The following is a 17,029-nucleotide window of genomic DNA, read 5'->3' on the forward strand; positions in this document are numbered from 1 at the left end:
GAGGAGAGAGCAATAAGAGTAGCTCCTGAAGAGCCCAAAGAAACTAGATGCCATTGCCAGGATGAAAGGCTATTTATTGGTCTTCACTGGCAGGAACAGAGAGCAGACAGGAAGGAACAGTCCCTTGTCTTCTTTCAGTCTTGAAGCCTTTCTCTAGTGCCCCTTAATGGCAAACCCTAGTAGGAACCCAGCTGAGGTTTGCAAAATCCCAGCCCCAGCATCACAAGGCAGAATATAGAAAGGTGGTTTTAAGGTGAGGAGCAATATTTTAATAATAGGCACACTATCCATCTGCCTAAATTTAGCTCAAATGCCATTTCTAAGAACACTTCCTCGACATCCTTCTCCCTAGTCAAGGCTGGCGCCTGTTCTTTGTGTGCCCATAGAACACCAACCTCACTTTTATCATAGTGCTTATCACAGTGTTTGTCTCTTTTTGTGTATGACCTAAAGTCAAGAGCTGTGTCTTTCATTCCCATGTCCTCTGTATATTAGTTATCCACTGCTGTGTAACTTAGTGGCTTCAAAGGATAAACATGTATTACCTCAGTTTGTGTGGTCAAGATTTCAGGAGTGACTGATGGCAGCTGGAGATGCAATCATCATCTGAAGGCTTTGGGGGGCAGAAGATCTACTTCTAAGATGACTTACTCACATGGCTGCTGTCAGGAGGCCTCGGTTCCTCACTGTCTGTTAGCAAGAGGGCTCGGTTCCTCACCATGTGAATGTCTCCAGAGACTGGGTGAGTGTCCTCATGACATGGCAGCTGGCTCCCCACAAAGCAAGAAAGCAAGGCAGAAATGACAATGCCTTTTAGGATCTAATCACACTATCACTTCCACCAAATTATATTTGTTACAAAGCAAGTCAAGTCCATCCCCATTCAAGAGGTGCAGAATAAGGAAGGCTCCTCTTTTTAAAAAAAAATTTTTTTATTGGAGTATAGTTGCTTTACACTGCTGTGTCAGTTTCTGCTATACAGCAAAGTGAATCAGCCATACATATACATATATCCCCTCTTTTTTGGATTTCCTTCCCATTTAGGTCACCACAGAGCACCAAGTAGAGTTCCCTGTGGTATACAGTAGGTTCTCATTAGTTATCTATTTTATACACTACCATGTATAAAAAAAGTCTTCCCTTCTTGAAGGGAGGAGTATCAAAGAATTTGTAGACATACTTTATGTCCAACTTCTGCCTAGTACAGGAACTGACAGATATTAATAGTTTTTTTTAATTGACGAATGAATGACCTGAATAAACACTTAGAAGTCTATTACTTCAGAGTGATGCTACAAATCAAAGTTTTAAGAGAAACTTGTCTAGGGACTTCCCTGGCAGGCCACTGGTTGGGACTCCATGCTTCCACTGCAGGGTGCATGTTTTCGATCCCTGGTCAGGGAACTAAGATTCTGCATGCCGCGTGGCGTGGCCAAAAAAAAGAGAAACTTGTCTAGTTGTTAATTATAATTAGGTTAATAAAGAAACACTTTCTCTTTTTACCTTTACTCTGCTACTCTGTTTCTCAGTCTCCTAACTTATAAAGTGAAAAGAATGAATTAGAAAAATCCAGAAAGATTCCTTCTAATTCTAGAAGATCAAAACCAACTCCATTACTCTCTGTCAATCAGAATCTGGATCTTCATGAAAATACCTGTGGATACTTAGATAACTCACTGGCCCATATGGCTCTCATTACACAAGTAGAACAGCAGCCAGCATATAGTAGATGCTCAATAAAATCTTGTTGAATGAATGAAAGAATGAATAGTGTTATGGGCTGAATGTGTGTGTCCCCTCCCCCCGAATTCACACGTTGAAATTCTAACCCCCAATGTGAAGGTATTAGGAGATGGGGCCTTTGAGAGGTGATTAGGTCATGAAAGTAGAATCCTCATGATGGGATGAGTGCCCTCATGAAAGGGACCCCAGAGAACTCCCTTGCCTTCTTTCTGTCACAGGAGGACTTAGCAAGAAGCCAGCAGTCTGCAACCCGGCAGAGGGCTCTCACCAGAACCCAACCATGCTGGCACTCTGTTAGCGGACTTCCAGCCTCCAGAACTGCAAAAATAAATTTATGTTGTTTAAAAGCTGCCCAATCTATGGTAATTTGTTATAGCAGCTCAAAAGAACTAAGGAAATAGGTACATACTTTAGAGGTGGGGCGCTTAGGTGTTCTTTAATGTTTGACAATTGAAAGAAAAGCACAACATGAGAGTTGTGAGTTAAATTTTATTTGGGGCAAAATGAGAACTATAATCTGGGAGACAGACTCTCAGATAGCTCTGAGGACCTGCTCCGAAGAGGTGTTGGAGGGAGTGTCAGTATATATATCATCTTGGTGAAGGGGTACGTGCGGTCCTCAGTAGAATGTTGCTTCTAGCCACGAGAAGCAGATGTCTCCATTAATGACTCTAGTGCTCTTCTAGTTATGAGAAGATGCAAACAATTGGGCTCATAAAGTCTTCTCCTGAAAAATATCTATCTGAAAGCCTGTTCTGCCAGTTTTTCCCAGAGCACAGAGTGCCTCATTCTTGATCTCTGCCCTGAACTCCTTTTAGGGTGTGTTTAAAGGTCAGCAACTTCAGTGGCTAGTGACTTCATCCTTGTAGACGCAGATGGCGAGTGACAATTTTTAGTTGCCATGTTCAATGCTGTGTTTGTGTGTCTGAGGCATGTACGTATGGGTGTGTTCTGTGCCCATCTCAGCCCATCAATAACCAGTGTTGTAGACCAGCCATGTGGTTCTTATTGTGAATGCAAGACACCCTTCAGCAATAACCATCAGGAAACTTTCAAAAAATAAAGGTTTATTACTTACAGGACCTGGAAATTACATAGCACACCTGGGCCACGAGGTCATAGACAGAGGGAGTGGTGCTGGGGTTCTGCTTTTACTGAGGTCAAGGGTGGGGGCCTAGTGCTTTGCAGGCTCACCCTCTGTTGGTAAATTTCAAACTGAAAAGCAGGAATTTAAAGCATGGGAAGACAAAAAAGCACAAATGGCCCAAACAGTCAGTTATCAGAATCAACCAAAGATCTCTAAAACAAAGGTGCCTCAGTTGGGGGAAATGGCCTGGTTCTTTATCTAGCCTTGTGCTGGCAATGTGTTTATTCAAGATGCCGTTGTGGAAGAGGATACCTCAACAATCAAAACTAAAGTCAGACACTTACATTACCAGAAAAAAAAAAAAAACTGTCAGGGTGTGTGTGATATGTGTGTGGATGCGTGTAGGCGCGTGTTTTATGTGTGTCTTATATAGAGGTGTGTATATTATAAAAGAGGGCTGGGGTTTGTTTTTCCTTTGGTCATTTTGTCCATCATCATGACTGAACAAGAAATCAGTTCAAACAAAGGCTGTAAATACAAAGAAAACACCAATACATTAAGAGAGCATTCCAAGATGAGCTGGCATTCTAGCTAGTAAAAGTTTATCCCATGCATATTTGCACAATCTAGAGTGAGACTTGGGTCTTTAAGACCTATTTAGAAACTATTTGGCAAAACTCTGCCTGATTTTTCAGATGAAGAAGCCAAAGTTCAAAGCAATTATCTGATTTACTGAAGGCCATATAGCTGTTTCAACAATGGACTTCCTAGAGAACCGGTCTCTTAATTAGCATTCCATTGGATTTCAGTTATACTGTTACCATTTCGGAAAAAAAAAAACAAAACCCTATCTTTTGTTCGAGAGTCCATAGAAAACATTTTAAAACAAATCAGAACTGATCTGGGTATACAACCTTTTAAACCTTGATAATAATAATCTAATTGAGTTATTTTTAGGGGAAAATTTTCCCCATCCCCTGATTAAGGATAATTATGGTGCTCTGGGGCTTTCACTATAAAGAAGACCCTGACATTGGCTCGAGGCCAGCAAGAAATGTTATAAAACTGAAAATGGTGATGCGTATCAGAAAGATGATCTTGTAAAAAGGAATGAACCTGCTACAGGAGAGAAAATGTGTGTACCTTAGAAAAAAGCAAAGAGTAGGAACCTGTCAGGCAGGGCCTTGGTGCGGGGAGGCGGTGGGGGGGTGTGCTGGTCCTCTGTGATGTCTAGAACATGCCACAAATCATAAAGAAAGGAGATAGGATCAGTGGAAAGAGTGGTATAATTGTTCAAAGATGTGGAAAGAGTCTTCAGAAATCTGGAAAATGTGCAGTAGGGCCAAAAAGACTGAATGCTGGGCAGTTCCTCCTAAGATGCAGGATAGTGTACAACAGAGTGGGGACACTGGAATCAGAAAGGTGTAAGTTCAATTCCTAACTTTGCCACTAGCTCAGTCTCTTTTCCTATAAAATGAGAAGAAGAATAACTGCACACAGGTTTGTCATGAAGATTAATGTTTCAGTGCAAGTAAAGGTCCTAGTGCATTGTCCACGTGCAAACATGGTAGCTTTAGTTAGAGTGAGGCGGTGTAGGAGGGGATAGTTCCAAGGAGGAGCTTCTAACTTTGATGGTCAGCCCTCCTCTGAATCCCTAGATCCTGACCTTGACTTTGCCACCTACACACTCAGCCTTTCTGACTCCAAATTATAAATTCTTTCTAAGGCGCCAAACAATTTCCCACCTACACTGACTCATAGCAATGGGTTCTGGCTGTCCATGTCCTGTCCTACTTATTCTCAATGTTAACTATGTGGGCTTCAGAGAAGCTGTTGAAATATTTTAAAAGGTACATGTCTCTTTGCATACTTTGAGATCTTCAGACTTTACAACCCTTTTATTTTTAGAATTGATATATTAAGTACTAATATAACTCCCCGTAAAGTACGACTACCAAAGGGACCAAAATCATGTACTATGCCCATAAAATTTTTAAACTTTGAGCAAGTTCAGGTCATACATTTTTTGTTAACAGATCATCAAGATGTGATGAGCTTACAACATTCTAATTGGAGAGATTGTTGGAGGAAAAAAAATCAGCATTTCAAATTAGTTATCATATAATGGATGAGAAAACATTTTTGAACTAATCTTAAACAGATATTCTATGTTTTACCAAGATAATAGCATTATCATAAAGAAAGTGGGAATGGTACGGCAAAGCTGTTATATATCTATAATGAAACTATGTTTTCATTGGAAAATGAAATATAATAAATAAGATAAGATAATATATGATGTCATGTATTTAAGTGTATACAAAATTATATGCATGTCCCTTTAAGGACTCTGTACCTTCAAGGAGCCCCTTTCTTCATGGTGTGCAGAACAGTCTGACAGGAGCAAATGTGGAAAATGACACTCTGTCCAGATTTTTTAAATTCAATTTATTGAGTACAATTCATATACAACAAAATTCACCGTATTTAGTGTGCAGTTTGGTGAGTTTTGGTGAGTTTTGACAGTAATATGACCATTACCACAATCAAGATACGGAACAATTCCATCACCCAGAACACCATCTCATGTCCCTTTGTGGCCAATCCTTGTCCCAACCCCCAACTCCAGCAACTCTTAATCTGTTTCCTGTTCCTAAGGTTTTGCCTTTTCCAGAATGTCCTATAAGCCTTTTTAGTCTAGGTTCTTTTTCTTAGCGTAATATTGGGTGGGCCAAAAAGTGCCTTTGGTTTTTTAAGTAGAAATAAAAGACACGTGTCTCATTTTCACCAAGAACTTTATTGAACAGCGTATTCACCCTTTTGTTCCACTACCTTCTGCCATTTTTAGGCAACTTCATAATTCCATCTTCCCAAAACTTTTTATCTTTTTGAGCAAAGAACTGTTCCAGGTGGTGACTTTTACAGTCTTCTGGGGAACTGAAATTTTTTCCATTAAGAGAATTTTGTAAAGATTGAAATAAATGGAAATCTGAAGGTGCTGCTATGTCTGGTGAATACAGCAGATGAACCAAAACTTCCCAGCCAAGCTGTAATAGTTTTTGCCTGGTCATCAAGGAAACATGCAGTCTTGCGTTATCCTGATGGAAGATTATGCATTTTCTGTTGACTAATTCTGGATGCTTTTCGGCGAGTGCTTCTTTCAGTTGGTCTAATTGGGAGCAGTTCTTGTTGGAATTAATCGTTTGGTTTTCTGGAAGGAGCTCATAATAGAGGACTCCCTTCCAATCCCACCGTATATACAACATCACCTTCTTTGGATGAAGACCAGCCTTTGGTGTGGTTGGTGGTAGTTCATTTCACTTGCCCCATGATCTCTTCCGTTCCACACTGTTGTACAGTATCCACTTTTCATCACCCGTCACAATTTGTTTTAAAAATGGAACCCTTTCATTATGTTTCCGTAGAGAATTGCATGCAGAAGTATGGTCAGGAAGGTTTTTTTCACTTAACTTACATGGAATCCAAACATCAAAGTGATGAATACAACCAAGCTGGTTCAAATGATTTTCAACACTTGATCTGGATATTTTGAGTATGTCAGCTATCTCCTGCGTGGTATAACGTTGATTGTTCTCAATTATTGTTTCAATTTGATCGCTATCAACTTCACTGGTCTACCCAACCATGGAGCATCGTCCAGCAAGAAATCTCCAGGAGGAAACTTCACAAACGACTTTTGACACGTTCGATCAGTCACAGCACCTTCTCCACACACTGCACAAATCTTTTTTTGCATTTTGGTTGCATTTTTACCTTTCTTGAAATAATAAAACATAATATGCCAAAAATGTTGCTTTTTTTCTTCCATCTTCAATATTAAAATGGCTACCCCAAAATTCACCAATTTTGATGTCTTTTTATAAATACACGCTGATATAACAGTTGTCATATACAATCTAACAAAATTGTTTCGAATGGAGTTAAAGACAACTAAGTGCTACTAGAGGCATCTTACAGAAAAAACAGAATGAATATTTTGGTCCACCCAATACATTTTAGATTCATACACTGTTGTATCACTCAGAAATTTTTTCCTTTCTACTGCTGAGTAGTATTCCATTATATGGATGTATCCCAGCTTGTTTACACAATTGAAGGACATTTGAATTATTTCCAGTTTTTTGGCAGTTGTGAATAAACCTTCTATATACATTCACATACAGGTCTTTGTGTGAACGTCAGTTTTCATTTCTCTTGGGTGGTGATCATGCTGGGTAATATGATAAGTTTATTTTAACATTATAAAAAATTTCCAAACTGTTTTTCACAGTGTCTTCACCATTTTTGCATACTCCACCAGCAATGTATGAAAGTTTCAGTTGTTCCACATTCTTGTTAGCACTTGGTACTGTCAGGGTTTGTTTTTTTTTTGGGCATTCTAATCGATGTATAGTATTATCTCATTATAATTTTAACTTTCATTTCCTAATGTCTGAAGATGTTGAGCATCTTTTTATATGTTCATTTGTCATCTGTATATCTTCTTTGGTGAAATGTTTAACATTTGTCCGTTTTTATTTGGGTTGTTTATTATCTTATTATTGAGTTTTGGGAGACATATATATGTAAGTCCTGGTCCAAGTCCAAAGGCCAGGAAACCAGAAGCACTGATATCTAGGGGTAGGAAAATATAGGTGTCCTGGCTTAAGCAGAGACCAAATTCACCCTCCCTCCATTTTCTTGTTCTCTTCCAATTGTCAGTGGATTAGATGATACCCACTCACATTGGTTAGGGATGGGGGCAATCTTCTTCACTCCATCTACCTTGAGTCAGTAATCTCTTCTGGAAAGACCCTCACAGATACACCCAGAAATAATGTTCTACCAGCTATCTGGGCATCCTTTAGCCCAGTTAAATTAACACATAAAATTAACCATTATAGCCATCAAAGACATACTTCATCTCTGTAACTTCCCCTGTCTGAATTCCAGTATCTGGGTTATACTATTGTATATTAGTCTGATATTATTGATTGCTTCGCTCTTTACCATGGATTATTTTTTCTTGCTCTTCCTGTGTTCATCTCATATTTTATTCATTGTCATAAACAAAGTTTAGAAGAGTATAGACTGAAACAAACAGTATTTGTGCATAGAAATGATACACCTCTTCTAGGCCATCAGAATGTGTTGAAGGCCAGCGTTGGGGATGGGGGTGGTTCACTCAGTCTAGTCAGTCGTTGAGCTGGGTTTGGGCTTTTTGTTGCTATGTTGACCTTGGGTTCAACATCAGCTTCAAATTTCTCTGGAGTTATTTTGTGCTTAGGGTGGGTATTGTTTAGACAGAGGGTTTTTCTCAGTGTTCCTCTTTCACCCTTAGCTTCACCCTTCCCTGTCTATGTCTCCAAGTCTCTCTCCATGCCTTGCCCCTTCTCCTGTCGTTGACTGCAGTTGTCTCCCACTTGGCACTGCCCAGCCTGGTGGGGAGAAGCAATGGCACTCTCTGTTACTCTGGCTCAGCCTCCATCTTAGGCAGGCCCTATGCCCCTGGATTGGGCAGGAGTTGGGGGGTGGCTTTCTCAGTGGTCCTGTCCCCCTCCCCAAAGCATTAGGAAATCTCTAATGGCCTGGGTCCAGGAGTTTCCTCCCCTCCCACAGGAGTCTACAGTTTTCTTTCTTCTCCACTTCCCCAGCCGGAGTCAGTCTTCACGTGTGCTCTGGGAAGTGTTCACTGTCCCTCCCGCAGTGGCACAAGCTTTTGTTCTTAGGGAAGAAGGATGCAGGGGAGACTTGGTGCCTTTCCCATCAAGGAGTTGCCTTCTCTTCCAGGCCTGTGCCACTGAGGGAGACTTCATCCAGCATCCTGCCCTGATCCAAGTCTTCCTCATGAGTGCTTGGTGGAGGCCCAAGGAGACGAGGTGGCAGGTAGGTGCAAAGTCTCTTCATGTCTTCACTCCTAGAAGCTCTCTATCCTTACACTAGCCCATACTCAGCTTTTAGCAAATTATTATTTTTTTAATTAACTAAATTCTTCTTACCCATCTCCCCCCGCAAAAGTGAGTCAGTGTTTGTGTCCCTTCTCTTCTTGGAAGTACTTTGCTTTTGTCAGATTTTTAAGTTAGATGGTTGGCCTGTGACCCCAGTTTCTGGTAGTTAAACAAAAGTTACCCTTTGTAGATTATCTGGATTTTTCCTGTGACTGTGGGAGTGATGATATTCCTGACGGCCAACTCCATCCTAGGCTGAAGTTGGAAGTCCTCCAGAATTTATTTCCAAGGGAAAAAAAACAGTTCAGGGAGACAAAGATCCTTGGACCAAAGAAGAAAACCTTTTTTTTTTAAAATTTTTATTTATTGCTGGCTGCGTTGGGTCTTCCTTGCTGCGCTCAGGCTTTCTCTAGTTGTACCGAGCGGGGGCTACTCTTCGTTGCAGTGCCCGGGCTTCTCATTGGGGTGGCTTCTCTTGTTGTGGAGCACGGGCTCTAGGGCACACGGGCTTCAGTAGTTGTGGCGCACAAGCTTAGTTGCTCCGCAGCATGTGGTATCTTGCCGGACAAGGGCTCGAACCCGTGTCCCCTGCATTGGCAGGCGGATTCTTAACCACTGTACCACCAGGGAAGTCCTGAAGAGAAAAACCTTAATTTAAAGAAAGCACATGTTCAATGAGCTGATTGGACATTGTCTACAACTAAAAGTAAGTAACTGTCTGTTATATTCCCTTTTGATTGAGGAAGATTATGGCATTAAATGAGACGAAGAAGTTTTGCTCAGAATGCAAATTTGCAACTGTAGGCTAATTTTTAACTGAAAATAGCATATTTATCTAAATTAGTGGAAAATACACTAGAGTAAGTATAAGGACAGGGGTTCTTAATTTTTTTGTGTGTGTGTGCCATAGAACACTTTCACAATCTATGAAACTTTTCTCAAAACAATATTAAGTGCATTAATTAAAATATGTAGGATTTAAAAGGAAATTAATTATACTGAATTATAGTTTTCAAAGTATTTTAAAATATGATATAGAAATATACGCCTTTCCAATTTACCACATTAAATAACAACGGTTTACAACAATTTCAAAGTAGTGGTGAGAGTAAATGCTATTTTGCGAAATCTGCAACAACTGTGACATGATATGAAATATTTGTGATTTTTAATGGCTTAAATATTAGATATTACTAATACTATTGAACTTTATTATCTACATACAAAATTTTTAAAATGTGGACTCTCAGTGAGATGTTAGTGAAAATAAAGATGCAACCTTTTTCCCATCTAAATTCACAGACTTCTCTGATTTCCATCTACGGATCTCCCAAGGGGACCATTGGATTAAGAAACCTCTGTGCTAGAAACAGAGAGCTCTCAAAAGCAATCAGAGGTAGAGAGGAGAGTCAGAGAAGGCTTTAGGAAAACTCCAGGTGGAGATCACAGCATCTGCAAAAATATGCAGATGAGGATGAGTGTAGTACATTCAGAGAACTGAAAGTAATTCAGCATTTTAGGACACAACCCTATCACTACTACTAGTTACCATTTACTGAGGACTTTTTAGATGCCAAGTGCTGTATTAAGTATGTTATAAATACTTTTCATGTAATTAAGTCCTCACAATATCTCTTTGAGGTAAACATATTTAATTCCCCTTTTAGAGATGAGGAAATTGGGATCCAGAGAGTTTAAACAACTTTCCTAAGATCAAGCAGCTTGTATGTTGCAAAGCACATATATAAACCTAGATCTATTTCATTCAAAGCTCATGAGGGGCTTTGGGTGTGTCTTCATCTGTGTAGGAGGGAAGCATTTCAGTCTGGAAATTCTCAGGGATGAAGAGTCTTGAACGCCATACTAAGGAGAGTGATTGTACCCTGAAAGCCAATGGGGGGGGTGGTCCCTTCTTTCCAGCTTCATCTCCTGCCTCTTCACATACACCTCAGCCACCTTGTACCACCACCATTCCCATACATAACTTGATTTTCCCATTTTATGCTTTGCCCATGATTTCCCCTCTGCCTGGTATGCCCTCCTTCCAGGTATGCCTTTGTCTCCTGGCTAACTAGGACTCACCTTTCAAGACTTCATGGGGAGTTCCTGTCTAGTTCACAAATGTCGATACCATCCTTGTTTAGGTAAAGCAGAATCCTAAGCTTTCTAGAGGCAGGTGGAAAGGAAACCAGGATAAGGGCCATACTAGCAGGAAAAGAGAAAGCAATATGGAATAAGAGCAGCAAAGGGTAAAATAGCTTTAAAGCTACTTTCTTGGTGAGGAAAAAAAATGTGACAGCAAAAGAGGAATCAAGAGGAAAATTAGATGGTTTATTGTCTGTATAATAAGATTGCTGAGCTTACAGGAGAAAATAAAAGTAGCATATGCTGATCGAAAAGGCTACCCTTTCCTTGAACAACCCTGGAGTCAGCCCTACATAGTAAGCTTATGATATTTGCTTAAGGTTCCTTCTGCATCTCTAATCTCCAACTTAAATCTTGAACAACAATGTTATGTTTTAGCATCCCTCTCTCTCAACTCTTTTATAAAATTCAAAACTTATAAAACCAGCAAGTATCGGTATATGTGCTTTCGAGAAAATCCTTTTATCAAAAATCCATTCATTCAACCAGTATTTAATGAGAACCTAAAAATATTCCAGGCACTCATGGGACATGTAATGATGAGTTCTGCAGCAGAGGAACCTCTAAGATCCTACACAGAGGTTGAAAACTTGCACCTAACAGTCATGGTTTATTTGCTCCAGACTTTTAAGAATATAAACATTCAGGAGCTTTCACATAATCATCTGGATTTCTGGCTTCGATTGAAAAATTGATGAACTGGCACCACTGGGCTTGCAATCCTAAATAAACCAGGCTGGAGCTGAATGAGCCGTCTTTTACAGACCAGGTACATGCTTTGCAGTGTACGATCAGCACCACCATACTGCCAACCTTGGGAATCTCAAGATGGAGAGACATTCTTGACCCTGCCCTCTCTCTCATCCTTCATATTCAATCAGGCAGCAAGTCAGTTCATTCTCTACAATATCATTTGCTTCCACCTCCTCCTTTTCACTCTAACTTCCAGTACTTTATTACCCCCTGATGAGAATTATAATAATAATCGCTAACATACATTGAGCAGCGCTCATTGTGTTAAGCATTTTCTGTGGGCCATCTCATTTAATCCTCACATCAGCCCTATAAGATAGATTCCATCACAATCCTGATTTTATAGTAGAGAAAAGTGAGACACTATAAAGCTTAATGTCCCTGCCCAAGGTTCCACAGCCTGTAAGGGGTGGAGGCTGACTCTCAAGACTATACTTTTTAACCCTACAAATACTGTAAATCATGAAGATAGCTTCAAGCTTGCGTACAAGTAGCCCTGGTACCTTGAAGCCTTTCCAAGGTGTAGAAAGAAACGGAATGCTTTAAGGGGATCATTTCCCACTCCAGATCCTCAACTGCTATAAATATTCTTTCATAAAATGGGTCTGCCTGCTAACTCAAGTGAGGTCTCAAAGTCCCCTTTCACCATGACCTTTCTCCCACTGACTATACCGCACCCATCTTCAATCTTACCAGGGTGCATTGCCCCAGAGTGTGAAACACTCTAGGAAGTAAACAAAAGGACAATTTGAAATATTGGTGTAGGTGTTGGGAAGAGTCAATAGCTTTTTCAGTGGTATAACAAACCTTCTGAGGTCCAACCCAGTTCCAGTTCCATTCCAACCTACAGAAAGATGGAGGTTGTTGCTATCCTAACAACACCCTAATAACTTTTCCTTATTGTTGTTGTAATTAACCTTCAGTCCACCACAGGCTTCAAATTCTTTGTTGCCCTGTGCTTACGCTGGGGGTTGAGATGCAGGAGGGTCTTTCCTCAGTGTTCCTGCTTCCCCCTCCACTCTCAGCCAACTCTGAGGCCAATGTCACGGTGCTCTCCCTCCACAGATTGCAGACTGCTGCTGTGCCGTTGTTCCTGGGTACTAGGCCTGGGGTGGGGGCAGGAGAGAGTGTTTTCCTGGTCCAGCCTGTCTTAGGCAGGTCCTCTGTGCCTGGATCTTTGAGAAAGCTTTTTTCAGAGTTCCCGCTCCTCCCTCCCATAGCAACCACACTCTGCCTTGTGTCCAAGGTTGGTCTCGGTGGGAGTTTCCTGCCCTGTTCATGGTGGTAGTAGACCTCTACCTACTGTCAGTATAAATCCTGGGTCCATGATAGCTTCCTGTCCCTTTCCTAGAAGTAGGGGTCTTATTCTCCTACCTCCTGTCTTTGCAGGATTGGATCTTTGCTTGTGTCCTGGGAATGAGAAAGTTACATGTCCTACTCTCAAGGCAGGACCTGTTGAATTTCTAATCTTCCTTCCTTAGCAATGGAGTTTTGCCTGGGCCCTGAGACTGGTTTGCAGCTTCTCCTCAAGTGATTGAAGGCTTTTGCTGAAGAGCCTTGGAAAGTCTGCAGGGCTTCATACCCATCCTTTAGCAGCTGCCAATCCCTTCCTCCATGCCTGCACCAAGTAGGGGGTACTCTCTCAATCTCCTGCCCCCAGTCTTCCTCCTGAGCACCAGTGAAGAGCCATGAGGAAGAGCTTATGGGTGACTGTTCTACTCTTTTCTGGAACGCCCCACCAGCACATAAACCCACACTTGGCCTTTAACAATTCATTTACATTTTTGCTGGTTTCTTCTTTTCTTTTTCTGTTGCTCTCTTTTTCCCACGCTCTGCCAAAGATGAAAGGGTTTGTGTATCTCATCTCTTCTTGAAGGAGATTGTCCCTCCTTGGAATTTGGGTCATTTGTTTTCTTGCTACTTGAGTTCTCTGAGGTACTCAAGAAAGTTACTTTTGTAGAATATCTGGCTTTTTCCCATTGTGAGGGTAAGAGTGAATTTTTTGCAGCTTATTACATTTTCTGTAGTCACAGAAGTCTTAGTTGACTTTTATAAATATTACTTTATTGAGGCGTAAAAATATTACATATCATATAATTCACTCATTTCAAGTGTACAGTTGAACCTTCTTTCCAAATGCACACACCCACCCACCACCCCGCCTCAACTGCTGTAACTGAGAGGAGGGTCGTAACCCTCAGGACTGTGTTAGAACAAGGACAGTGGTTGGTAAACATTAGCCCAGAGGCAAAAGAATATTCCAGGTGTTTTGTGCACCTGGATTTATCCCTCCCTTGGGATCCTATAATTGTTTCCTCCTAGCTGCTTCCCTGCCTCCAGACCTCCTCCATTTCATCCTATTTTGTGCTTCATGACTGTGTGCAACCATCACCATAAATCAGTGTTGGAACATGTTCATCACCCCAAGATGATCCTTCATGCCGATTTACTCTTAATCCCTATTCTTGTCTCATCTTCATCCCAACCCCAAGCAACCACGGATCTCGTTTTTGTCTCTACAACCTTGTCTTTTCTGGACATTTCAAATTTCGTATTGCAAATGGAATCATGAAATATGTGGTCTCTTGTATCCAAGTCTTTCGCTGAGCATAATAGTTTTGAGGTTCATCCAAATCCTGGCATGTATTAGCAGTTCATTCCTTTTTATTGCTGAATTCTATTTCAGTGTATACCTATACCTAATTTTGTCTGCACCATATTCACCAGTTAAAAGACATGTAGGTTGTCTCCAATTTGGAAGCCATTATGAATAATGCTGCTATGAAAATTTATGTGCAAATTTCTGTGTAGTTCATTGAATTTTTAGCTAAACCTCTTTGTTTTATCATCAGTGGTACTCAACTCTAGCAACCTATGGTCTATAGTCCCAAAATGGTCCACAGCTTGTTTTTCTAAATAAAATTTTATTGGAACACAGCCGTTCATAGGCTTACATATGGTCTGTGGTCGTTTTCACATTGCACTACAACAGCAGAGTTGAGTACTTGTGACAGAGACACTTTGGCCTATGAAGCCTTAAATATTTGCCACCTGGTCCTCTGTAGAAAAAAATCACTCCCGCTGCTCTAGAGTTTATAACGTGCATCTTTAACTTATGATAGTCTATTTTCAAATAATATACTATTCTGCAATTAATGTAGGAACCATACAACAGTATAATTCTACTTACTTCCTGCTACCCTTTGTACTCTTGTTGTCATATAGTTTTATTTCTATTTCTGCTACAGACTCAGCAGTGTATAATAGATATACATCCTATAGGTTATGTTTCTCTGGAGAATCCTGACTAATACATCTTGTATGTCATGTGTCTTTTTTCTTGGGCTCCTTATAAGATTTCTCATCTTTGCTTCTCAACAGTTTGACTAAGGTATGCTTAGTTGAGGAAGTCTGTTGCTCTAGGGGTCCATTGAGCTTCTTATATCTGATATCTTTCCTCAGTTTGGGAAAATGCTAAGTCATTATCTCTTCAGATATATCTACTGCTCCATTATCTCTCCCTTCTCCTTTTAGGTCTCTAATTACTTATATATTGGGCCAGATGATATTGCCCCACATATCGTAGATATTCTGTTACTGGGTTTTTGCCTTTTTTCTTTTGGTTCTTCATTTTGTATAATTGCTATTGGCCTGTCTCCAAGTTTGTTGTTGCTTTCTTCTACTGAGTCCAGCATGTCATAATTCGAACGAATTTTTCAGTTCTGCATTATTTTTTTTTCATTTTTAACATTTTCATCTATAAGTTCCATCAAAATAACTGTTTGGGTCTTTTTTATAATTTTGACCTCTCTGCTGAAATTCCCCCATCTATTTACATTGTTCAATGTTTCCACTAGAGCCTTTAATATGTTTGCCACAGTTATATTAAAGTCTCTGTCTAATAATTCCAACAACAGGATTATCTTTGAGTCTTCCTTTTGTGACTTGTAATTTTTTGACTCTGTGTCAGACATTCTGTATAAACAAATAGTAGATACTGAAGGAAATAATACCCCCCCCAAAGGGCATGCTCCTTCTTTCAAGGTACTGGAATGCAGGATTGAGTCAATTTAATCTCTCATTGAGCTGTGTCTGGGCTTTGTTAGAGTTTTAGCTTGATTCAGTTCATCACTGGCTTTAAAAGTTTTGAAGGCAGATTTGCAGCAACATGGATGGACCTGGAGATTATCATACTAAGTGAAGTAAGTCAGACAGAGAAAGACAAATATCATATGATATCACTTATATGTGGACTCGAAAAAAATAATACAAATGAACTTATTTACAAAACAGAAACAGACTCACAGATTTAGAGAATGAACTTATGGTTACCGGGAGGAAGGGTGGGGGGAAGGGATAGATTGGGAGTTTGGGATTGACATGTACACACAGCTATATTTAAAATAGATAACCAACAAGGACCTACTGTATAGCACAGGAAACACTACTGATATTCTGTAATACCCTAAATGGGAAAAGAATTTGAAAAAGAATAGATACATGTATCAGTATATGTATAACTGAATCACTTTGCTTACACCTGAAACAACACAACATTGTTAATCAACTATGCTCCAATATAAAATAAAAACTTAAAAATATTTTGAAGGCAGAATCAGAGTAGAGCTTGAGTCTGATCATACACAAGACTCCACAGATCCTTTTAGGCTAAAGAGGCTAACCATCAGCTTTCCAATTCATAATGGTAGCTTCTTTGGGTTTCTGGAGATTCTTATTTGTTCTCCAGTCTCACTTCTAGATTATTGCACCTCAGTAGATTCCTTTATGTCCAGCTTCTTTGTCTCTAACCTTTGGAGAATGCTGCAGTACACTAGCTGAATGCAGCCCAAAGTGCTTTGGAGAGATTTCTCTTAGTTCTCCCCTGTTTTCTCGTCTTTAGCAGGCCACTGCAATAAGCCTGGTGAAAGCTTGGATTGCTTCAGAGTCATGGGACAGCTCTCCTACCCTGTCCCCAGCTTCAGCAGGCCACTGCCTTTCACTTGTGAAGGAACTGCTTGTTTCAAGAGGATTCTCTCAGCCTTGCTCTCAAACCTCAAGTGTAATGTAAGTAAGTGTGGTAAGAGCAGATATCCTTGACTTGCTCCTGATCTTAGAGAGAATGCATTCGGTCTTGCTCCATTAAGTATGATGTTAATATTGCTTAGTATAGATGACAACAAACTTACTACATGTCCAAATTTGTAACATACATCTAAACAGAACTGAGGAGGAAATTACTTAGAATACATTTAATAAAACAAGAAAGTTTTTTTTTAAACATCTTTATTGGAGTATAATTGCATTACAATGGTGTGTTAGTTTCTGCTTTATAACAAAGTGAATCAGTTATACA

General features: G+C 40.1%; 1 protein-coding gene across 1 annotated transcript in view; it reads left to right on the plus strand.

Moving 5' to 3' along the window:
- The first annotated feature begins 4,129 nt into the window (after positions 1-4,129).
- LOC102995975 (NXPE family member 4) overlaps positions 4,130-17,029 on the plus strand; it is a 25,732-nt gene continuing 12,832 nt past the window's right edge. Inside the window, exons 1-3 of the mRNA XM_028501503.1 lie at positions 4,130-4,254; positions 4,739-4,803; positions 8,636-8,716. Coding sequence (XP_028357304.1) covers positions 4,130-4,254; positions 4,739-4,803; positions 8,636-8,716 — 271 coding nt within the window. The remainder of the gene's footprint in view (positions 4,255-4,738; positions 4,804-8,635; positions 8,717-17,029) is intronic.

The sequence above is a fragment of the Physeter macrocephalus genome, chromosome 16, assembly GCF_002837175.3.
Source record: "Physeter macrocephalus isolate SW-GA chromosome 16, ASM283717v5, whole genome shotgun sequence".
Taxonomy (NCBI): Eukaryota; Metazoa; Chordata; class Mammalia; order Artiodactyla; family Physeteridae; genus Physeter; species Physeter macrocephalus.